Source organism: Onychomys torridus, chromosome 1, assembly GCF_903995425.1.
Source record: "Onychomys torridus chromosome 1, mOncTor1.1, whole genome shotgun sequence".
In the NCBI taxonomy this organism is placed as follows: Eukaryota; Metazoa; Chordata; class Mammalia; order Rodentia; family Cricetidae; genus Onychomys; species Onychomys torridus.
In genome coordinates, this window is record NC_050443.1 from 39,970,897 (window position 1) to 39,992,876 (window position 21,980).

General features: G+C 39.4%; 1 protein-coding gene across 3 annotated transcripts in view; it reads left to right on the forward strand.

The window, feature by feature from the left end:
- Nucleotides 1-21,980, forward strand: part of Oca2 (OCA2 melanosomal transmembrane protein) — a 291,349-nt gene that overhangs the window by 121,760 nt on the left and 147,609 nt on the right. For all 3 annotated transcript variants that reach the window (XM_036194928.1, XM_036194947.1, XM_036194936.1), the window contains one exon: nt 21,555-21,682. In XM_036194928.1, coding sequence (XP_036050821.1) covers nt 21,555-21,682 — 128 coding nt within the window. The remainder of the gene's footprint in view (nt 1-21,554; nt 21,683-21,980) is intronic.

A 21,980-nucleotide genomic window follows, 5' to 3' on the forward strand; every position in this document is an offset into this window, starting at 1 on the left:
CAAAACAGGGCATAACAAGTTCCAATAAATTGGGCATGACCCTCATATCAAGGTTGGATGAAACAACCCAGTGGGAGGAAAAGAATGCCAGGAGCCACAGAGAGAGCCCTACTCCTTGGGTTAGGAGTTCTACAAAAACATCAAGCTCACAACAGTTACATATGTGAAGAGCACATAGCACAGACCCACGCAGTCTCCATGATTGTGACTTCAGTCTCTGTGAGCCCCTACGAGTTCTGCTCAGTTCATTCTGTGGGCTGTGCTCTCCTGGTGTCCTCGACTCCTCTGGCTCCTAAAATTCTTCTTCCCTCTCTTCTGCTGGGTTCCCTGAGCTCCAAAAGAAGGGATTTGATGGAGATCGCCAGTTTAGACTCTTTCTGCATAATGTCTGGCAGTGGGTCTCTGTACCTGCTTGCATTTTAATTATTATAACATTTTCCTCTTCCCTTTTCTTCACTCAAACCCTTCCATATACATCACCACATATTTCTTCAAATTTATGGAGTATCTTTTTCATATATATATATATATATATATATATGATTGATGATATATATGTTAATACATACATGTAATATATATTATATAATATCATATATAAATGATTGATGATATATGATGATACATATATGTAATATATATGTCTATTCCCGAATATAACTTGTTGAGACCATATAATGTTACTCATATGTAGGTTTTCAGGGCTGAACGTTTGGCACTGGACAGCCAATTGGTGTGCTGTTTACTGGGGAAGGCCTCACTGCTGGATCTCAGCTTTCCTCAGTTGCCTATGGTTCACTAGGGTTGAGGCCTCATGAGCCCAGCCTTTGTACAAAGACGCCTGGTCTCTGTGCTGCTGTTTACCTGTGACTGCGAGGATTATTTCTGTTTTACTTTTAATGCTAGTATTGTTTTCTTCCTCTTTGGTTGTGAACAGATATCTTATCAGGGATCCTAGGATACATTTTGCCTTTATTTGCTACTTTACCCTGAAAGGTTAGGTTGAAAAGGAAAGAGGTCTGATTAGCATTTTAAGACAGAATATTTAAATGGGAATATCTTCATTTCTGTAGTACTAGGTTTCAGAAGGTCATTTTCTTGAAAATGCATAAAATACTTTGAGCACATCTCTCCATTCCATCTCCTTTCCCCTCTCCCCTCCTGTTAGTCCTCTTGTCCCCTAAAGTGACCTTTCCACTTTCATGTCACATATATAGAATCTAAGAACCATGGATTACAGAAACTTACTTGTTTAACTGTCTTAATGCAGGATATCCATTTTTCTGAAAATGGCACACTGTCATTATTTTGTGTGTATGTGTTCCACATTTTCTTGTTGCACAAATCCCAAATGGTTTTAAAATAAAAAACCTGGAGCCAGATACTGGGGCAAATGCTGAAAGATCAGAGAGACAAAGGAACAAACCACAGCCATTTCTCATCTTGCCAACTCCAGGAATCCTCTGACTGAATGTCTCTGGCTCCTCAGCCAAAAGGGGTCCAGCCACAAAAGGCTTTAGTTCCTCACGCCTTATAGACCTTTCTCTGCCCAGCCATATCACTTCCTTCCTAGTGCTGGGATTAAAGCATGTGTACTTCCCAAATACTGGTAGCAGAGAATGAGATCTCCAGTGTTGAGATTAAAGGCGTGTGACTCCTGAGTACTGGGATTAAAGGTGTGTGCCACAACTGCCTGGCTCTGTTTCTCTCCTAGACTGAGTCAGTCTCATATAGTCCAGGGCGGCTTTGAACTCAGACTGATCTCTGCCTCCTGAGTGCTAGGATTAAAGGTGTGTGCCACCACTACCTGGCAACTATGTTTAATGTAGTGGCTTCTGTTCTCTGATCTTCAGGCAAATTTTATTAGAGTACACAATATATCACCACATTTTCTCTTCCCATTTTCCTACTCTTGAATATCTAGCTGGGCCTATGACCTAGCTGTTGTGAACAGAGCTGTAACAGACACCAGTACACAAGTGTCTCTATGTATGCTAGATCTATTTTTTTTAGGTTTTTTTTTTTTTTTTTGAGAATCTGCCATACTGATTTACATAATGGCTGTACTGACAGTGTATCAAGGTATTGTTCAAATCCTCATCAGTGTTTGTTATCATGTACACTCTCTCTCTCTCTCTCTCTCTCTCTCTCTCTCTCTCTCTCTCTCTTGTGCATGTGTGTGTGTGTGTGTGTGTGTGTGTGTAGCTCTGGTTGACCTGGAACTCACTTTGTAGATCAGGCTGGCCTCAAACTCACAGAGATCCACCTCCCTCTACCTCCCAAATGCTGGGTTTAAAGGTGTGCACCATCACCTGCTTGGCCTAACATGTGTTCTTAATGTCTGCCATTCTGATAGGGTGATATGGAGTTGCATTTTAGTTTTTTTTTCAATTTTAATTTATTTTTTAATTACACTCATGATATTCATTAATTACATTCATGCTATTAATTACATTTGTTGTATCATTGATTACATTCTCAGTATTCATTCAATAATTATATTTATGACAGTCATTAATTACATTAATTGTATTGATTTATTACATTCATGATATTATGTCCTGATACTACTGTCCATTTTGGGGTTTTTCCATCACACAGATCAGAGATTCTGTACTTAGGAAATCATTGCTATATTCCTTTCTTCTCCATCTTGAGATAACATCTAATCTTTCTGTCTCTATGAATTTATATATTCTATATATTTCATGTGATACAATTCTATAATATTTGTCCTTTTTTTGAACATAAAAACATTTTATGTACAACTGCAGGAGAAACAATACTCAGATAGTTTGAGCATAAAAACAGGTTACAATTTAAAAGTCCAGGGTTATTTTAAACAATAAAATATTTTCTCTATAGAAAATAGTATAAATGATAACATTTCCCAATAAGCCCTTTTAGGCCAAATGATAGCTGAATTATTCATATAAATATTGATTAGATTCCGGGATACAGAAGAGACCTATTTCATCTGTTCAGAGAGCTGTGTAAATGAGATTCCTATTCATCTTCCCCTTTACTGTTTGATTTATGGCAGACATTTTTCTATAGGCTAATCCATAGTCTAAAAAGATTTTAGTTTCCCCTCTTGTAAGTATGGCCAGCATTTTCTTTCATTAGCTTGATATAGTACAAATTCTTATCCTAATAGTGAAATGTTTCACTAAAGCTTGCCCAGTGATTGGGCAAAACCAAAACTTATTATAAGCCACAGTCATCCTAGGGTCTCCCCTGCTATCCCTGGATCTGTGGGTTTCAACATTTTAGTTTTAATATGAATTTTTCTGATGTTGAGTGATGTTAAACATTTTTCATGTGTTCATGGCTATTTGTGTTTCATATTTTGTCAATTCATTATATTAGTTTATTAATTTATTCCTATTTAATTTCTGGAACTTTGTATTTTCTACATGTTAACTGTCTGTCAAGTATACAGGGAGCAAAGATGTTATCCTATTATGCAATGTAGGACCAGAAACTCTAAAATTGTTAGAGGGGAAAATAGGGGAAACATGTAAGGATTAGCACCTCTATTTTTAAGGAATTATTTTGTTATGTTTATTATGTTTATGTGTGGGTATTTTCATGCCAGTGCAGGTGCCCACAGAGGCAAGAGGTATTCAAACTGGAAATCAGGGGTTGTAAGCATTCTAATGTGGGTGTCAGGAATCAAACTCAGGTCCTCAACAAAAGCTAGTGTGTCATCCTCTGTGGGATGAACCAGCACAAATCAATCATCAACCAAGAAAACGCACCACAAGCATTTTCTCAACTGAGGTTCCCTCTTCCAAAATGACTCTAGCTTGTGTCAAGTTGACATAAAAATTAGTCAGCACACAGCACACTATGTATTGTGCAAATCAAAAGCCAAATAATATAAAGTAGCATTGTATAACATCATGGTATCATGTAGTGTGATGTCATATAATATAAAATGATGTCATAGCACATTACATGTATCATGTAACAAAACATGAAAACATCAAATATAGAGTATCTGTTATGTAACATGATATAATGCACTGTAATGTGACATAAAGTACATGGTCTCATGCATTGCAAAATGATGTTGTGAAATGTGTATCATGTGACATCATCTGACACATTTTGTCTTTGAAGAACCAGAACCTAAGCACAGCATTGACTCATTATTCTCATTTTTAAAATGATCACAAAACAAAGTGGACTTTCTCTTGTGAAATTCTATTTCTTTTGTTTTTGTTTTTGAAATTCTATTTATTTTAATGCCTATGGAGGTTTATGTAACTACCAACATAATCAGAGTATGATCCCACAAGCTCCTGTTCTCTCCTCTGTGGTTGTTCCCCTCCTATCAATAACTGGTCAGTTTCCACCATAATCTTGTCTTTTCTGAGAATGTCATACATGTGGAACAAGGTAGTATGCAACCTTCTGAGATGAGCTTCTCCTGCACTGACTCTCCACGGCTGGCACAGACCTTTCCTGCTGCAGATTGTGTCAAAAGTTGGCTCCATGGTGTGGAGGCACCAGGTTTGTGTGTTCATTTATCCACTGAGGGTCAGCTCACTCTTAGCAACTGTGAGTAAGAGCTGGCTCAAATGGCAACAAACTCAGGGATTTGTGCAAATTTAAATTTTCATTCTTGGCTGTTTATCTAGAGGGTGAGACAGTTAGTTATTTGTGTAAATGCGTTCGACTGTAAAAGGAATTGCTGGGGTTTTTCAGAGAGGCTGTTATTTTTGTGTTCTCACAGCCTCACCAGCACCAGGCAGGATAGACTTCCTCCATTAGGACTTGTCTGATGCATACGAGGTGTCTCTTAGTGTCTTTCTGTCTCCCAGCAGTTTATTTGTTGTCTTTGAGGGAGTATTTTTATTGACAAGCAATCTATTTGATTTGTCTTAAGCATCAGAAAGGAATGTGGGGATGATTATAGGCTGCCAGCAGAGGTCAGATGAGGACAGGCTTTGAGCGGTGTACCCGATAGATGCTGCTCCACATAGGCAAACCTGCTGGTCCCTCAGTCTCCATGCATTTTTTCTTTTTCCTGGCAATTCGTCAATCAGCTTATAAATCTGTTTCAGCCACACACAAGGAAAAAGCTGTTTGGAGCTTCAGATTCCTAGGTGAAGAGTCTAATAATCGGTGTAGGCAGTGTTACTTCCCTAACACTGGAAATGCCAGCCAGGAGGACAGGGTCACATGATAACACATGGCTGTAATGTCCAAGGGCATAATTTTTAGGGGAAGGGGGCCATTCTAGCTGGACAAACATTCTGCAAACCTCCTAATATATTCGTTAGTCCCTTTAGTGTCTGCTTGGTATCTTTGTCTCTTGGTATCTTGAGAGGTGATTCCAACACTCTCCAGGGATCCAAAAACCTTTGGATGCTCAAGTTCCTTAATTAAAATGGCATATGTTTGCATATAGCCTAAGTACCTCCTCCTCTGGGCTTTAACTCACCTCTATATGATTTCTGTTCCTCCTCCTGCTAATCCTCTTCCTTGTCTTCATTCAGCTGCTATAGTTTTGGGGATTGAACTTAGGACCTCACAGATGGTAGGCACGTTTTCTACTGTACCCCCAGCTGCTCCATTTGAAATTATTTTGAGATTGGTCCTCACCAAGTTACTCCTGGTTGGCCTTAAATTCACTGTAGTCCACAGTAGCTTTGAAGGTTTCCTTCTCCAGGCTCAGCCTCCCAAGTAACTGGTAGTTCACAGTTCTACCGCTAGGCTTTGCTGATAGTGTTCCTCTTGAAGTACAAAAGTTTTTGATTTTGAGGAGGGTTCCTTTACCTCTTTGAATACTGAGATTTTTGGTGTTACATCTAGCTATTGCTTACTCACAGGTCATGAGGATGTATGCCTGTCTCTTTTAGCTTTAAATTTCAGCTCTTCAGTTTTGTTCATTAAACTATTGCTTTTGTTGAACCATTGCAAGAAGAGGACTGTTTTCTTGGTCAGAAGCATTGTAACTATGAGCATGGTCTTTATGGGATAGAACTTTATTCACATTTCTATTTCTTCTTGGATCAGTTTCAGTGGTTTGCATGTTTTAGGAGTTTGGTCGCTTCATGTGGGTTAGCAGAACTGAAGATTTAGTTGTTATCGGAGTAGGTTAATCTGCATTTTATGTGGGTGAACATGAAATTCAGTTATCTGAGTAGGTTAATCTGCGTTTCATGGCCAGTTGATGCATTTGTTACTTTTCTCATCACTGTGACAGAATATCTGTGAGAAGCAATTTAATGGGTGAACGATTTACTCTGAGTCGAACTAGAACGTTCTGGTCCCCATGTTTGGGAGGGGCCATGGCCCATGTTGGCACTGTCCATGGTGGTGGAGTACCTTACAGAATGGCTTGTTCATATCTCAGCAGACAAGGAAAGAGACACCTTGGCCTAGAAACAGAGTCTCCCCACAACCTAAAAGGCCCATGCTAGACAGGCTCCATACTCAACTGGCTCCACAGTCTCCCCAAACAGCACCACCAGCTGGGGACCAATTGTTGAACACATGTGTCTGTTGGAGATAATTTTGCATTCAAACCATAATCATTTAGCTAAATATTTGTCAGTTTTATTTGTTTTCTCAAAGAGCCAATCTTGACTTCATTGATGTCTCCATTGTTTTGTGTATTTTCTTTTGCATTTATTTCCAACACAACCTTTACCATTTTCTTTCTTATGCTTATTTTGGGTTTACAGTGCTCTGTTTTTAGTTTCTTAGTACCAAAGTTTAAGTGAGTGCACTGGGGTCTTTTGGAACAGGCTGTCTTATGTGATTTTTGCCTTATGTGTTCTCAACAATGCTGCTCTACTGTGTTTCCATTTCTATTATTTCAAGGAATTTTAAATTTTACTCTTGAGCTTAAAAAAAAATCCTATTAAAGAATTTATAGAGCATGGGGCTTCACTTGCACATGTTTTTGTATTTCCCAAATTTTCTTTCATCATTAACTTCTGAATTTCACTCCAGTACAGATGTCTAATTTATTGTGATTTCAATACTCATAAGTTTATTAGTATTTGTTTATGGAATAATACATTTTAGAGAATTTTTCTTATGGACACAAGAGATTTTGTGTTGACTTGTGTGAAGAAGTGTGCTGACATCCAGTAGGTCTAGTTTTCTCCTTTTCTGATTCACAGTCTCTCTGTCCTTGTTCATCTGTCGGCATTTTGTCCATTACCAAAATGAGGGTATTGAAGTTTCCAAATATTATTGAATTGTCTATTCAATTACTTCATCTTATGCCTTATGTACTAGAAAGCTTTATGTTAGAGGCATTTACGGACTTGTAATGTTTCCTTGGTGGATTTCCTCCTTTGCCAGCATATAATACACTCTTCAGAGCAAGTTTCTTTCAACTTGAAGTCTTTGCTACCTGGCATCAGCACAGTCAATCCAATATTTACTTACTGACTCTTACTAATCTACATTCAGTCTTACATCTCTGAGAGTTGAGTCCACGTGTAGTGCATGTTCAGCAGGTGCTCTGTCACTGAGCTGCATCTCTAGCCCTTGGGTTTTGGGGCAGGCACTAAGGGACTCAGCCTGGCCTCAAACACATTCTGAAGCCCAGGCTGGTTTTGAACTCATGATCCTCCTGCCTCAGCATCCTAACTGCCAGGATTATAGGTATGTGCTATCACATGTCGCTCATGGCTTTATGTTGTGTCTTTTTCCTTCATTTTATTTCCCATTTAGCTGTGTACAGCATATACTTGAATCATTCATGTGCTAGTATCTGTCTTTTGTTTAGAGTGGTTAATATTTTTATATTCAATGTGTTTGCTGAGATGACAGAGATTAATCTATACTTCACTATTAACTTTTGTGGGGAGTGTCTGCAAACACCATGGCCAGCAGAGTGTCAGTCCACATGAGGCAAGAAGGAAATATGATTCAACATGACTCAGTAGCCGGTGTTTATTCAAATTTTGAGAATCTGGCATCAGGTAGTTTATTTCAGGCATAGTTAAGCACAACACAATATGGAAACAAGTCTACTAGTAGTAATGAATTCAATCCTGTGTATACAACAAAGCTTAAGACATGATTACATAGAAATTTGTGAAGTATAGGTGACATCTTCCATAAAGATAAGGCTCAAGGTAAGCAGCTGATGATAAGGATCTGGAAGAGGACAACACTCTAGACTGAGATAAATGTAAGAGTCTGGAGAAGTCAGGTGTGTCCTGGCCATACAGATAGGGAGCGCAGAGGTTACCAGGCTATTAACCACATCTATTCCCAGCCTTCTGGTTGGAAAACATGTTATACCTCTCCTCTCTTTCTGTGTGATTTTTCATAAATTTAATTAATTAATTTTTCATTTCAACCACAGTTTCCCCTCCTCCCCCTCCCTTCTGCCCATCTCAATCTACTCCTTTGTTTCTATTCAGAAAGGGGCAGGCCTCCCATGGGTATCAATATAGCATGGCATATCAAATTGCAGTAATACTAAGCACCTTCCCTTAGGCTAGGTAAGGCAATCCAGTATGAGGAATAGGTTCCCAAGAGTCAGCCAAAGTGTTAGAGACAGTCCCTGCTCCTATTATGAGTCCTATAAGTAGACCAAGCTACACTACTGTCACATATATGTAGAGGGCCTAGATCGGTCCCATGCCGGATCCCTCGTTGTTGGTTCAGACTCTCTCTGTGAGTTCCTATGAGCCAGGCTAGTTGTTTCTGTGGGTTTTCTTGTGATGGCCTTGAACCCTCTGACTCCTATAATCCTGTCTTCAACAGGATTCCTCGAGCTTTGTGGGTCTCTGCATCTGTTTCCATCAGTTACTGGATGAAGGCTCTTTGATGACACTTGGGGTGGTCACTCATCTGATCATTGGAAATGGCCAATTCAGGCTATGCATCCACTATTGTTAGGAGCCTTAGCTGGGGTCATCCTTGTAGGTTCATGGGAGTTTCCCTTGCATCAGGTTTCTGACCCTGAAATGCCTTTCCCCTTTCCAGACATATCTTTCAATACTCTCCCCTCTATATACCACCCCCAACCTGATCCCTCAAGTTCCCATGCCCACCCACCCATAGTCCAACCAGAAGATCTCTTCTATTTCCTTTTCCCAGGGAGATCCATGTATTCCCAACTTGGGTCCTCCTTGTTACCTAGCTTCATCTAGTCTGTAGATTGTAGCATGGTTATCCTTTACTTTACATCTAATATCCACTTATGAATGAATATATACCATGTTTGTCTTTCTGGGTCTGGGTTACCTCACTCAGGATGATTCCTTCTAGTTCCACATCTCTCCATTGAAGAGACAACCCTGCGTGGTTAGCATTCCTGGTTTCCCTGGTGCTTTCCCATGAGCATAAGAGCCCCGTGTCTCCTGCAAATTGTGTGTGTATCTTACATTGTTTTGTCTTTTTATTTTTCCATTTCCTATTTTTGTGTAAGATGCTTCCAAATCACTTTATTTTGTGAGTTATTTTCTTAATAACTATCATAGTTGTTGCAAGAAACACATTAACTTACAATAGTCTAGTGAGATCAACACCAATTTAATTTTGATTGTATAAAAATTTTTCTTCTTTATAGATTTCTCATCTCTTTGTCTTTTGTGCTGTTATGATTACAAAATTTTTAATCTTTAGATACTTTATGTTCACTGTTTTTTAATTATTGCTTTATGATGTCTGTGTTTTAAATAATTTGAAAGGTCTAAAGATTATACTTATATTGTTTTTGTTTCTTTACATAAATGCTCCCATAAGTGCTATTTATTCATATGGCTGGAGAAACTTTCCCAAAAGTTTTTTTATTTAAGACTCAAGGACTTCTTTTAGTATTTCCTAGAATAATGATATCCATGAGTTTTCCTAGTTTTTGTTTATATAGGAATTCCATATTGTCTTTAATTTTGACAGTTTTTGTGTATGGAATTCTTGGTTAAGTCTTCTTCAGCGATTTGACTCTGTGGTCCCAGTTCCTTCCAGCATTAGTACCATGTGGTTGCTAATTTTGTTGAGTTCATGGCCAGTTGCTTTTCACTGGCTCAAAACTTTCTCTTTGTGTCTGTGTCATCTCTCAGCCACTTTACCATGATGTACCTGAGTGCATTTCTCTTGGAATACGTCCGTATTGGACTTAATTGAAGTTTTTGCATGTTGAGATTTTTTTTTTCATTACATTTCGGGAGTCTTGCCCATTATGTTTTCAAATATTCTTTCTGTCCTCCTTTTGCCTTTCTTTCTAGTTCGTATGATTCATATATTGGTCTGTTTTATGGTATCCCACAGCCTCTGATGTTGATGATTTCTATTTACTAATCTCCTTCCTCAGATCAGAACTTGTTCTTTTTTTAAACATTTTTTAAAATTATATTTGTGTTTTAATTTTTACACATCAGCCATGGGTTCCCCTGTCTTTCCCCTTCCCACCTCTGCCCCACTTTCCCCCCATCCCCTCCCCTCCATTCCCATCTCCTCCAGGGCCAAGACTCCCCTGGGGATTCATTTAAACCTGGTGGATTCAGTACAGGCAGGTCCAGTCCCCTCCTTCCAGGCTGAGCAAAGTGTCCCTGCATAAGCCCAAGATTCCAAACAGCCAGCTCATGCACTAAGGACAGGTCCCAGTCCCACAGCCTGGATGCCTCCCAAACAGTTCAAGCTATTCAATTGTCTCACTTATCCAGAGGGCCTGATAGAGTTGGGGGCTCCAAAGCTTTTGGTTCATAATTGATGTGCTTCCGTTAGTTTGGCTATTTGTCCCTGTGCTTTTTCCAATCTTGGCCTCAACAATTCACACTCTTACGGTCCCTCCTCTTTCTTGACAATTGGACACCTGGAGCTCCACCTGGGGCCTGGCTGAGGATCTCTGTATCCACTTACACCAGTTATTGGATGAGAGTTCCAGCACGACTGTTAGGGTGTTTGGCCATCTGATCATCAGACTAGGTCAGATCAGGCTTTCTCTCAACCATTGCCAGCAGTCTACAGAGGATGTATCATTGTGGATTTCTGGGGACCTCTCCACCACTCTGCCTATTCCTGTTCTCATGTGGTCTTCATTTATCATGGTCTGTTATTCCTTGTTCTCCCTTTCTGTTCTTGATCCAGCTGGAATCTCCTGCTCCCCTAAGCTTTCTTTTTCTCAAACCTTCCCCTTCATTACTCCCATTGTCATCCAGGTTGTTCATGTAAATCTCATCCATTTCTCTGTCATTGGGTGATCCCTGTGTCTTTCCTAGGGTCCCGTTTTCTAGGTAGCCTCCCTGGAGTTGTGTAGCAGTCTAGTCATTTTTGTTTTACATCTAGTATCCTCCTATGAGTGAGTACATACCGGTGTTTGTCCTTCTGAGTCTTGGTTACCTCACTCAGGATGATTTTTTTTCTAGATCCATCCATTTGCCTGCAAACCTCATGATGTCATTGCTTTTCTCTGCTGAGTAGTACTCCATTGTGTATATGTACCATATTTTCTTTATCCATTCTTCAGTTGAAGGGCATCTAGGTTGTTTCCAGGTTCTGGCTATTACAAACAATGCTGATATGAACATAGCTGAGCAAATACCCTTGTGGTATGATTGAGCATTCCTTGGGTATATGCCCAAGAGTGCTACAGCTGGGTCTTGGGGGAGATGGATTCCCAATTTTCTAAGGAAGTACCATATTGATTTCCAAAGTGGCTGTACAAGCTTGCATTCCCACCAGCAGTAGAGGAGAGTTCCCCTTGCTCCACATCCTCTCCAGCATAAGCTGTCTTCTGTGTTTTTAACCTTAGCCATTCTGACAGGTGTAAGGTGGTATCTCAGAGTCATTTTGATTTGCATTTCCCAGATAATTAGGGATGTTGAGCAATTCCTTAAATGTCTTTTCAGCCATTTGAACTTCCTCTGTTGAGAATTCTCTGTTTAGTTCTATAGCCCATTTCTTAATTGGACGGTTGGGTATTTTGATGTCTAATTTCTTGAGTTCTTTATATATTCTGGATATCAGCCCTCTGTCAGAGTGGGGTTGGTGAAGACCTTTTCCCATTCTGTAGGCTGTCGCTTTGTCTTGTTGACCATGTCCTTTGCTCTACAAAAACTTCTCAGTTTCAACAGGTCCCATTGATTGATTGTTTCTCTCTGTGTCTGTGCTACTGGTGTTATATTTAGAAAGTGATCTCTGGTGCCAATGCATTCAAGAGTACTTCCTACTTTCTCTGCTATCAGGTTCAGAATAACTGGATTTATGTTGAGGTCTTTGATCCCCTTGGCCTTAAATTGTGTGCACAGTGACAGATATGGATCTATTTGCAGCCTTCTACACATTGACATCCAGTTATGCCAGCAACATTTGGTGAAGATGCTTTCTTTTTTCCATTGTACATTTTTGGCTTCTTTGTCAGAAATTACATATTCATAGGTGTACAGGTTAATGTCAAGGTCTTCAATTTGATGCCAAGGTATTTTTATTACTGTAGCTCTATAGTAGAGCTTGAGGTGGGGGATTGTGATGCCTCCAGAGGTTGTTTTATTGCACAGGATTCTTTTGGCTATCCTGGGTTTTTTGTTTTTCCATATGAAGTTGGGTATTATTCTTTCCAGATCTGTGAAGAATTGTGTTGGTAATTTTATGGGGATTGTTTTGAATCTATAGATTGCTATTGGTAAGATTGCCATTTTTACTATGTTAATCCTGCCTATCCATGAGCATGGGAGGTCTTTCCATTTTCTGACATCTTCTTCAATTTCTTTTTTCAGGGACTTAAAGTTCTTGTCAGATAGGTCCTTCACATGCTTAGTCAGAGTAACCCCAAGTTATTTTATATGATTTGTGGCTATTGTAAAGGGTGATGTATCTCTGATTTCCTTCTCAGCCTGTTTGTCTATTGTATATAGGAGGGCTACTGATTTTTTTGAGTTGATCTTGTATCCTGCTATGTTGCTGAAGGTTTTTATAAGCTGTATAAGTTCCTTGGTTGAATTTTTGGCGTCACTCATTTATACTATCATGTCATCTGCAAATAGGGAAAGCTTGACTTCTTCCTTTCCAATTTGTATCCCCTTAATCTCCTTATGTTGTCTTATAGCTCTGGCTAGAACTTCAAGTCCTATATTGAATAAGTATGGGGAGAGGGGACAGCCTTGCCTTGTCCCTGATTTTAGTGGTATTGCTTTGAGTTTCTCTCCATTTAATTTGATGTTGGCTGTTGGCTTGCTGTAGATTGCCTTTATTATGTTTAGGTATGTTCCCTGTATTCCTGATCGCTCCAAGACATTTATCATGAAGGGATGTTGGATTTTGTCAAAAGTCTTTTCTGCATCTAGTGAGATGATCATGTGGGTTTTTTTTTTTTTTTTGTTTATATGGTGTATTACATTGACAGACTTTTGTATGTTGAACCACCCTTGCATCCCTGGGATGAAGCCTACTTGATCATGGTGGATAATTGTTTTGATGTGTTCTTGGAGTCTGATTGCCAGAATTTTATTGAGTATTTTTGCATCAATGTTCATGAGGGAGATTGGTCTGTAGTTCTCTTTCTTTGTTGCATCTTTGTTTGGTTTAGGAATCAGGGTAATTGTAGCTTCATAGAAGGAGTTTGGTAATATTTCCTTCTGCTTCTATTGTGTGGAACAATTTAAAAAGTATTGGTATTAAGTCTTCTTTGCAGATCTGGTAGAATTCCACACTGAAACCATCTGGTCCTGTGCTTTTTTTGGTTGGGAGACTTTTAATGACTGATTCTATTTCCTTAGGGCTTATTGGACTATTTAAATGGTTTATCTGGTCTTGATTTAACTTAGGTATGTGGTACCTATTCAGAAAATTATCCATTTCTTTGATATTTTCCAGTTTTGTGGAGTAGAGGTTTTTGAAGTATGACCTGATGATTCTCTGGATTTCCTCATTGTCTGTTGTTATGTCCTCCTTTTCATTTTTGATTTTGTTAATTTGGATGAGCTCTCTGTCTGTCTTTTGGTTAGTTTGGATAAGGGCTTGTCTATCTTGTTGATTTTCTCAAAGAACCAGCTCCTTGTTTCATTAATCCTTTGTATTGTTCTCTTTATTTCTATTTTATTGATTTCAGCTCTCAATTTGATAATTTCCTGGCATCTGTTCCTCCTGGGAGACTTCGCTTCTTCCTGTTCAAGGGCTTTCAGGTGTGCTGTCAAGTCACTAGTGTGAGATTTCTCCAGCTTCTTTATGTGGGCATTCAGTGCTATGAATTTCCCTCTCAGCACTGCTTTCATAGTGTCCCATAAGTTTGGGTATGTGGTGTATATGTTTTCATTGTTCTCTAGGAAGTCTTTAATTTCTTTCTTATTTCTTATTTAACCCATTGGTGATTCAGTTGAACATTATTCAGTTTCCATGAGATTGTAGGATTTCTGTAGTTTTTTTTTTTGTTGTTGTTGTTGAAATCTAACTATAAACTATGGTGTTCCAATAGAACACAGGAGGTTATTCCAATTGTTTTGTATCTGTTGAGATTTGCTTTGTGGCCAAGTATGTGGTCGATTTTAGAGAAGGTTCCATGGGGGGCTGAGAAGAAGGTATATTCTCTTTTGTTTGGGTGGAATGTTCTGTAGATATTGATTAAGTCCATTTGAGCCATAACATCAATTAAGACCATTATGTCTCTGTTAAGTTTCAATTTGGCCGATCTGTCCAGAGGTGAAAGTGGGGTGTTGAAGTCTCCCACTATTAATGTGTATGCAGTTTTATATGTGATTTAAGCTTTAGTAATGTTTCTTTTACATATGTGGGTGCCCTTGTGTTTGGGGCGTAAATGTTCAGAATTGATACTGCATCTTGGTGGATCTTTCCTCCAATGAGTATGTGATGTCCTTCATCATCTCTTTTGATTGATTTTAGTTTGAAGTCTATTTTGCTGGATATTAGGATGGCTAAACCAGCTTGTTTCTTAAGACCATTTGATTGGAAAGTCTTTTTCCAGCCTTTTATTCTTAGGAGGTGTCTGTCTTTGAATTTGAGGTGTGTTTCTTGTATGCAGCAGAAAGATGGGTCCTGTTTTCATATCCATTCTGTTAGTCTGTGTCTTTTTATAGGTGAATTAAGTCCATTGATATTAAGGGATAGTAATGACCAGTGATTGTTTGTTCCTGTTATTATTTTTATTAGTTGGTGGTAATGTGTGTTTACTTCCCTTCTTTGGGGTTTACTGCTGTGGTGTTATCTATTGCCTGTGTTTTCATGGTGTATCTGCTTTCCTTAGGTTGGAATTTTCCTTCTAGTGCTTTCTGTAGGGCTGGGTTTGTGGACAAGTATTGTTTAAATCTGGTTTTGTCTTGGAAGGTCTTGTTCACTCCATCTATGATGATTGAGAGTTTTGCTGGGTATATTAGTCTAGGCTGGCATCCATGGTCTCTTAGCATCTGCATTATATCTGTCCAGGTCCTTCTGGCTTTCAAAGTCTCCACTGAGAAATCAGGTGTTATTCTGATGGGTTTTCCTTTGTAAGTCACTTGGCCTTTTTCATTTGCTGCCCTTAATATTCTTTCTTTATTCTGTATGTTTAGTTGTTTAATTATTATGTGGCGAGGGGACTTTTTTGGGGCGTGTAGTCTGTTTGGTGTTCTATAGGCTTCTTGTATCTTCATAGGCATTTCATTCTTTAAGGTGGGAAAGTTTTCTTCTATGATGTTGTTAAATATATTTTCTGTGCCTTTGAGTTGGTATTCTTCTCCTTCCTCTATCCCTATTATTCATAGGTTTAGTCTTTTCATGGTGTCCCAAATTTCTTGGACATTTTGGGTCATGACTTTGTTTCTTTTAGTGTTTTCTTTGACTGATGAATCTATTTCTTCTCATGTATCTTCAATACCAGAGATCCTCTCTTCCATCTCTTGCATTCTGTTGATTATACTTGCCTCTGAAGTTCTTGTTTGTTTACTCAGATTTTCTATTTCCAGCATTCCTTCTGCTAGTGGCTTCTTCATTGTTTCTATTTCTGTCTTCAGGTCTTGGACTGTTTCCCATTTTTTCCTGATTTTCTTTCAGGGACTTATTGTTTTCTTCTGCTTTAATTGTCCTTTCCTCTAGTTTTTTATAATGTTCTTCCCATTTTTTGTTTGTCTGTTCCTCCACTTTATTTTTGATTTCTTCTATATAAGGCTCTAACCTCTTCATGATGTTACTTATAAGGTTGGTTTCTTCTTCTTCTTCTTCTTCTTCTTCTTCTTCTTCTTCTTCTTCTTCTTCTTCTTCTTCTTCCATTCTGTGATGTTCAGGTCTACGTGTTGGAGAAGGGCTAGGTTCTGATGATGCTGTATTGCTCTTTATTTTGTTGTATGTATTTCTGCCTTGGCGTCTGCCCATCTCCTTGTGGGTTCCTTCTTGGTCTTATTAGTGTACTTGGTCCAGACAGAGGTGACAGATTTAGGGAGCCTCTCTCTGGTCCAGATGGAAGCTCTTGGGCCAGATGGGAGCTCTGGTCCAGATGAGAGTGCTGGCTGGATAGGAGCTGGGGGGCTGGACTCTGAGTCTCAGGAATTCCCTGGGGTCTCCTTATTTTGTCCAGATGGGAGCTCCTCTTGTCCAGATGGGAGTTCCGGGGCAGATGGGAGCTGGGGGCTCTCTGGTCCAGATGGGAGATCTGGGACAGGATGAAATACTGGACACTGGTCTCTAAGTCTCCAGAAGTGGCTGAGGTCTCCAGCAGATGGGTGTGGGGGCAAAGCGTTGAGGTTGTAGTGTTCACTGGATGGTCTCTCTGGTCCGGATGGGAGTTCCGGGGTGGATGGGAGCTGGGGGCTGGTCTGTGAGTCTCAGGAAGTATCTGGGGTCTCGGGCAAATGGGTGTGGGGGCTGGGTATGGAGACTGCACTGTCTGCCTGCAGTCTTGGAAAAGGGGAGCCTTCCAGCAGGGCCCACTGAATGGCTGTAAACTGGGGCCAAGTTGGGCAGGTCCTCCCGGGATGGCTGGTGCCTAGGGGTGGGACCTAGAAGTGGTTGCCTCTCTGATTACAACCCCAGGGATTCACCTCTGGTCCAGATGGGAGTTCTGGGGCAGGATGGAAGCTGGGGGCTGGTTTCTACGTCTCCAGAAGTGGCTGGGGTCTCCAGCAGATGGATGTGGGAGCAGGGTGTGGAAGTTGTAGGGTTCACCAGAGGGTCTTGGAAAGGGGGAACCTTCCCGGTGGGGGTGGGCGATCCTGCCCTAAGGCCAGAACCTGGGGCCCAGTTGGGCAGGTCTTCTCTGGAGTGGCTGGTGCTCCAGGCTGGGAACCAGGGGCGGGCCTCTCTGGTTGTGACCCCAGGCACTCACCTCTGGTCCAGGTGGGACTTCCAGCACAGGATGGAAGCTGGGTGCTGGTGTCTGAGTCTCAGGAAGTGGCTGGGGTCTCGGGCAAATGGGTGTCCGGGCTGGGTGTGGAGTCTGCATGATCTGCCTGCAGTCTTGGAAAAGGGGAGCCTTCCAGAACTTGTTCTTATCCATGTTCAGGTTACCTTTTGCATTACTAAAAGCTTTAAAAACCTTCCAGATTTCCAAAACCCTCACCATAATTTTATTTCTTTTAAGAGAGGATTGACATTTGGAGTTCTTATTTGATATTCATATTGACATTCTTCCCTAGCTGAATTTTGATACATTTGTAATTATGGAAATATGTTCTGCCACTGTCAATAAAGACTTTTTGATTAATATTTTTCTTACAATATATTTTGATCACATTCTTCTCTCCTAACTCCTCCCAGATCTTCCGCACCTCTCTACTCTCCAATTTCATGTTCTTCTCCTCTCTTTCAAATACCAAAAGCAAAACAAAACAAAAAAGTAAATCAAAGAAAGAAACAAACAAAAACCAAAATAGACAACCCAATTAGACAAAAAAAAAAAAATACAAAAACAAAACTAACAAGATGTGCATAAAAATACATGAAATTTAATTTTGTGTTGACCAACTTGTGGGCATGAGGCCTGCCCTGGGATGTGGTTGATATCCCAGTAATACTCCATTGGAGGAAACTGATTTTCCCTTTCCATGAGGTTTAAATTGCAAAGAGCTTCTTGGTTAGGGAGGAGACTTTTTGTTCACTTTCCAATAAAGACTTCCTTTTGAGGGAAGCTGTTTCTGTCCATTGCTGATTGCTGATTTGTGCATTCCTCCTTGGAGACTGTCGAGATCTCTGAGGACCTGAAGAGTTTTAGTTGTTAGAGTAACTTCAATGATCTGGCTGACCTGCACTTGTTGGCCAATCATGCAGACACTGAGATATGAAGTTAAGAAGGCTGGCTCCTCTCCTCTGATTTATTTAGACCTTTGACGGGAACCCACAGGTGCATTTTGCAAGGTTGGCCATGTTTCAGCTACTACTATTTCCTGGTCTCCTTTCATTTGCTCTACTGTGTTTTGAGTAATGTAACCATTTTCCCATGTTGAGCACCCACAGGTCAGTGGTTTGAGAGTGGAGCAAAGAATTTCATGGACCATCCACTTTTCATTTTTCATTTCCAATAGCTTGTATCACATAAGTTTGCACAAACACCAAGACAGCTGAATTTTTGAAAGTGATTTTGATAGATAGCCTGTAAGTTTTCAGCCACAGACTTTTTAAAGACAAGTACATTTAAGCAAAGATATCTGTGAGTTATCAGTAGAATAATAAGGTATGTTTTAAGGCCATTATTAAAACTCTCAAATCAAGTGGTTAGTATTTATTAATACTATTTTCTCTTTGGCAATTAACCTTGACAATATAAGTTATATCAAGCATATTAATATTGTTTTCTGTGTAAAACTAAATGAAGGCAGTTCATATCTACAGGCTTGTTAGAAATATTGGGACTAGGGATTTTTCCTAATACTCTGAATATCTCTGCTTTGAAGTCATCATGTTAGAAGCAATAAGGTCTGTATTGTGGGATATTTGTACACTGTGTGAAGGTGTATTGTTGTGATTAGTGTAATAAAAAGCTAAATGGTCAATAGCTAGGCTGGAGGTATAGGCAGGATTTCTGGGGAGATAAAGGAAGAGGAGGAGGAATTGAGGCTATGGGAGAAGCTAGGAGACAGAGAGAGGAAACAGGAGGTGAAAGATGGAAGAGAGGCAGCATCACTTGATAGAACATAGATTAATATAAATGAGTTAATTTAAATCCTAAGAGCTAGTTAGGAACAATTCTAAGCTATTGGCCAATCTTTCATAATTAGTAATGATTAATTATGATAAATAACAATAAATAATAATAATAATAAATTAATTAATAAGTCTCCATGTAATTATTTGGGATCTGGCTAGTGAGACAGAAAGAGACTTGTTATAGGTCTGTCAACTCTTTCATTTGTTGTGTGTGGTCATGTTTCAAGTTATCAATATTTATAACTTTAGCAAGAATTTTGAAATTTTGTGAGATTTGATCATTTCAGATGCTTTTCAAATGCTTGTGGAAACTACTCTGTTGTCAGTAAATGACACAGCTCATTGTAACAAAACTCAGCAACATAGCTTTTTCTTTTTTTTACTATTTGCACAGTATTGCTTAATTGCTATGCATTGCATTTTTTTCCCCTGAGGCCAGATGCTTTGGGATAGAATAGGTTATGTTGGGTGAAACACTGGTCCTACCATCTCAAGAAGTTGTAACAGAATTTTTCTTATGTGTACTCGGTTTAGTGCTGATTAATAAAGGTCCCTTTGGATATGGAACCAACATTTTTTGATTCCATCATATCACAGACAGTTTCTAAGTCACCTTGGCAGGGAGGAGATGGTGGCTAGAGCTGAAAGCTACTCTGGGTGTTGGTTAGGAATGTGGATCTTGTTTGCTCACAGCTCGGTGAGTAGGTTGATCTTGTGACTTCATCTAAGTGCACAGGACTGAGAAAACTTCCAGCAGGGAGAACAACAGGGGTGAGGAGCTCTGATGGTATACTGACTGATGTGAATAATGCAGCTAATTTCCTATGCTGAGCACACACAGGTCAGTGATTTGGGAGTGGAGTAGAGAATTTAATGGTCCATACACCTTTCACTTTTCATTTCTGATAGCTTGTATAACATAGGTTTGCATAAACATGCAACTAGTCTTTCTCTGTCCTGCCAGCCAGCTCCCAAATAACAACATGGAGATTTCTTATTGATTATGAAAGCTCAGCCTATGTATTAGGCTTATTCCTAACTAGTTCTTATAATTTAAATTAACATGTTTCTATTAGTCCATGTTTTGCTTTGTGGCTTTTTTTCATTCTTATATCCAACTTCCTCCATGTCTTGTTGACATCTCGCTTATGTGCCTAGATTCCTTCCGAGATTCTGTCCTTTTCCTGGAAGTCCTCCCTATCTCTCCTGCCTATCTATTGGCCATTCAGCTTTTTATTACACTAATCACAGCAATATGTCTTCACACAACGTACAACTATTTCACAACACAAACACTAAGGTAGCTGACGTTTTGAAAGTGATTTTGATAGACAGCATGCAGCTTTTCAGCCATAGATTTTAAAGAAAAGTCCATCTAAACAAAGATTTCTATGAGTTATCAGTAAAATAGTAGGATATGTTTTAAGACATTTATTAAATCTCTCAAATCAAGTGGTTGCTATTTATTAATGCTCTTTTCTCATTGGCAAATAAGCAGTTACACAAAGCATGCTCTGAAATATTTCCAATGGTCTTGTGTGATATGGCTTATGAGCTGCCATACCACAATGCTCAGCCATCAAGAGGGACTAGAACCTGCCCGGCTGTTAGTCAGCATAAAAACAGTCAATGAAAAATGTGTCTTCTTTGACATTCAGGGAATCTGAGGAGTAAGGGGACAGTCCTAATGACTCCGTGCCTTCTAAAGGTGGCTGTATTTCCCAGGTCTAGCCTGATTTGTTGCCCTGTTCACATCCAGGCTCTGTTCACATCGAGGGAGGTTACTATAATCATTCTGTGAATATTTATATCATATTCATTGGTAATACCCAAACATTAGATACCATTGGGATGTCCTTAATGGGTAAATGGGATGTATATCATGGCATAGCCAGATAATGGTATACCACTGATTGGTGAAAAACTTGACATTTGACTCACATAATATAAGGGAAGAACCTTAAAGTAATTGTGCTAAGTGCTGCTTTTCTGACAAGATTATCTCTCCACTGAGAAGTAATTAGAAAAAATATGTGCCACTAGATCAATTGGGATTGTGAGGGCCAAAGAGTATCTCAAAGGGAGGACATTGTGTAACATACGTGAAGTTTGGGGTTTGATTTGTAGCATTGAGAGGAAGGAGGAAGATAGGAGAGTACAACCCTACATTTATAGAGAATACAGAGAATGTAAACTGCTCTATAGAGATAAGAGATGCACTTTTTACTGAGAGTGTATGTGCTCAGTGACAGAAGGATCTGGAATGGGACAGTCCATGGATGGGCATGAGTTCTGGGGTGATGAATATGCCCATTATCTCGATTGTGGTATTGGTTCATGAATATATATATATATAAGCTAAAATAGAAATTATACTTTTAAATGTACATAGTTTGCAATACAGCAGTTGTTTTCAATGCAAAATAAACGATTCAGAAGATAAAACATCCACTGGTATGCTAGCAGTTGATACTTTACAGGATGTATTTTTGCTCGTTTTGCAGGATGGATTGCGATTCTGGGTGCCATCTGGTTGCTAATTTTAGCTGACACTCATGACTTTGAGATCATTGTGCAAAGAGTAGAATGGGTGACTCTCCTCTTCTTTGCGGCACTCTTTGTACTGATGGAGGTAAGACTTTGGAACTTCGGCTGTGTGAACTTCCACTTGATTTTGGGTTTCATATTTTGTTTACAGAGTGAAGCCTAAGGCTTGGAGTCTGTCTACATCTTCACTAAATGGAAAATGATGGGGGTTAATGTTAAGGTGACCAGTGTATTTTATCTCAGTCATTTGAATGCTTCTCATAAAAAAAAAAAACAAAACATTAATTTGGTTGCTGTTTATTTTCTTTTTCCTCAACTGTTTTTGTAACATGTGAATTTATTTTGATTTAATTTGTTAATAAAATATAGCATTTGAGGGGGCT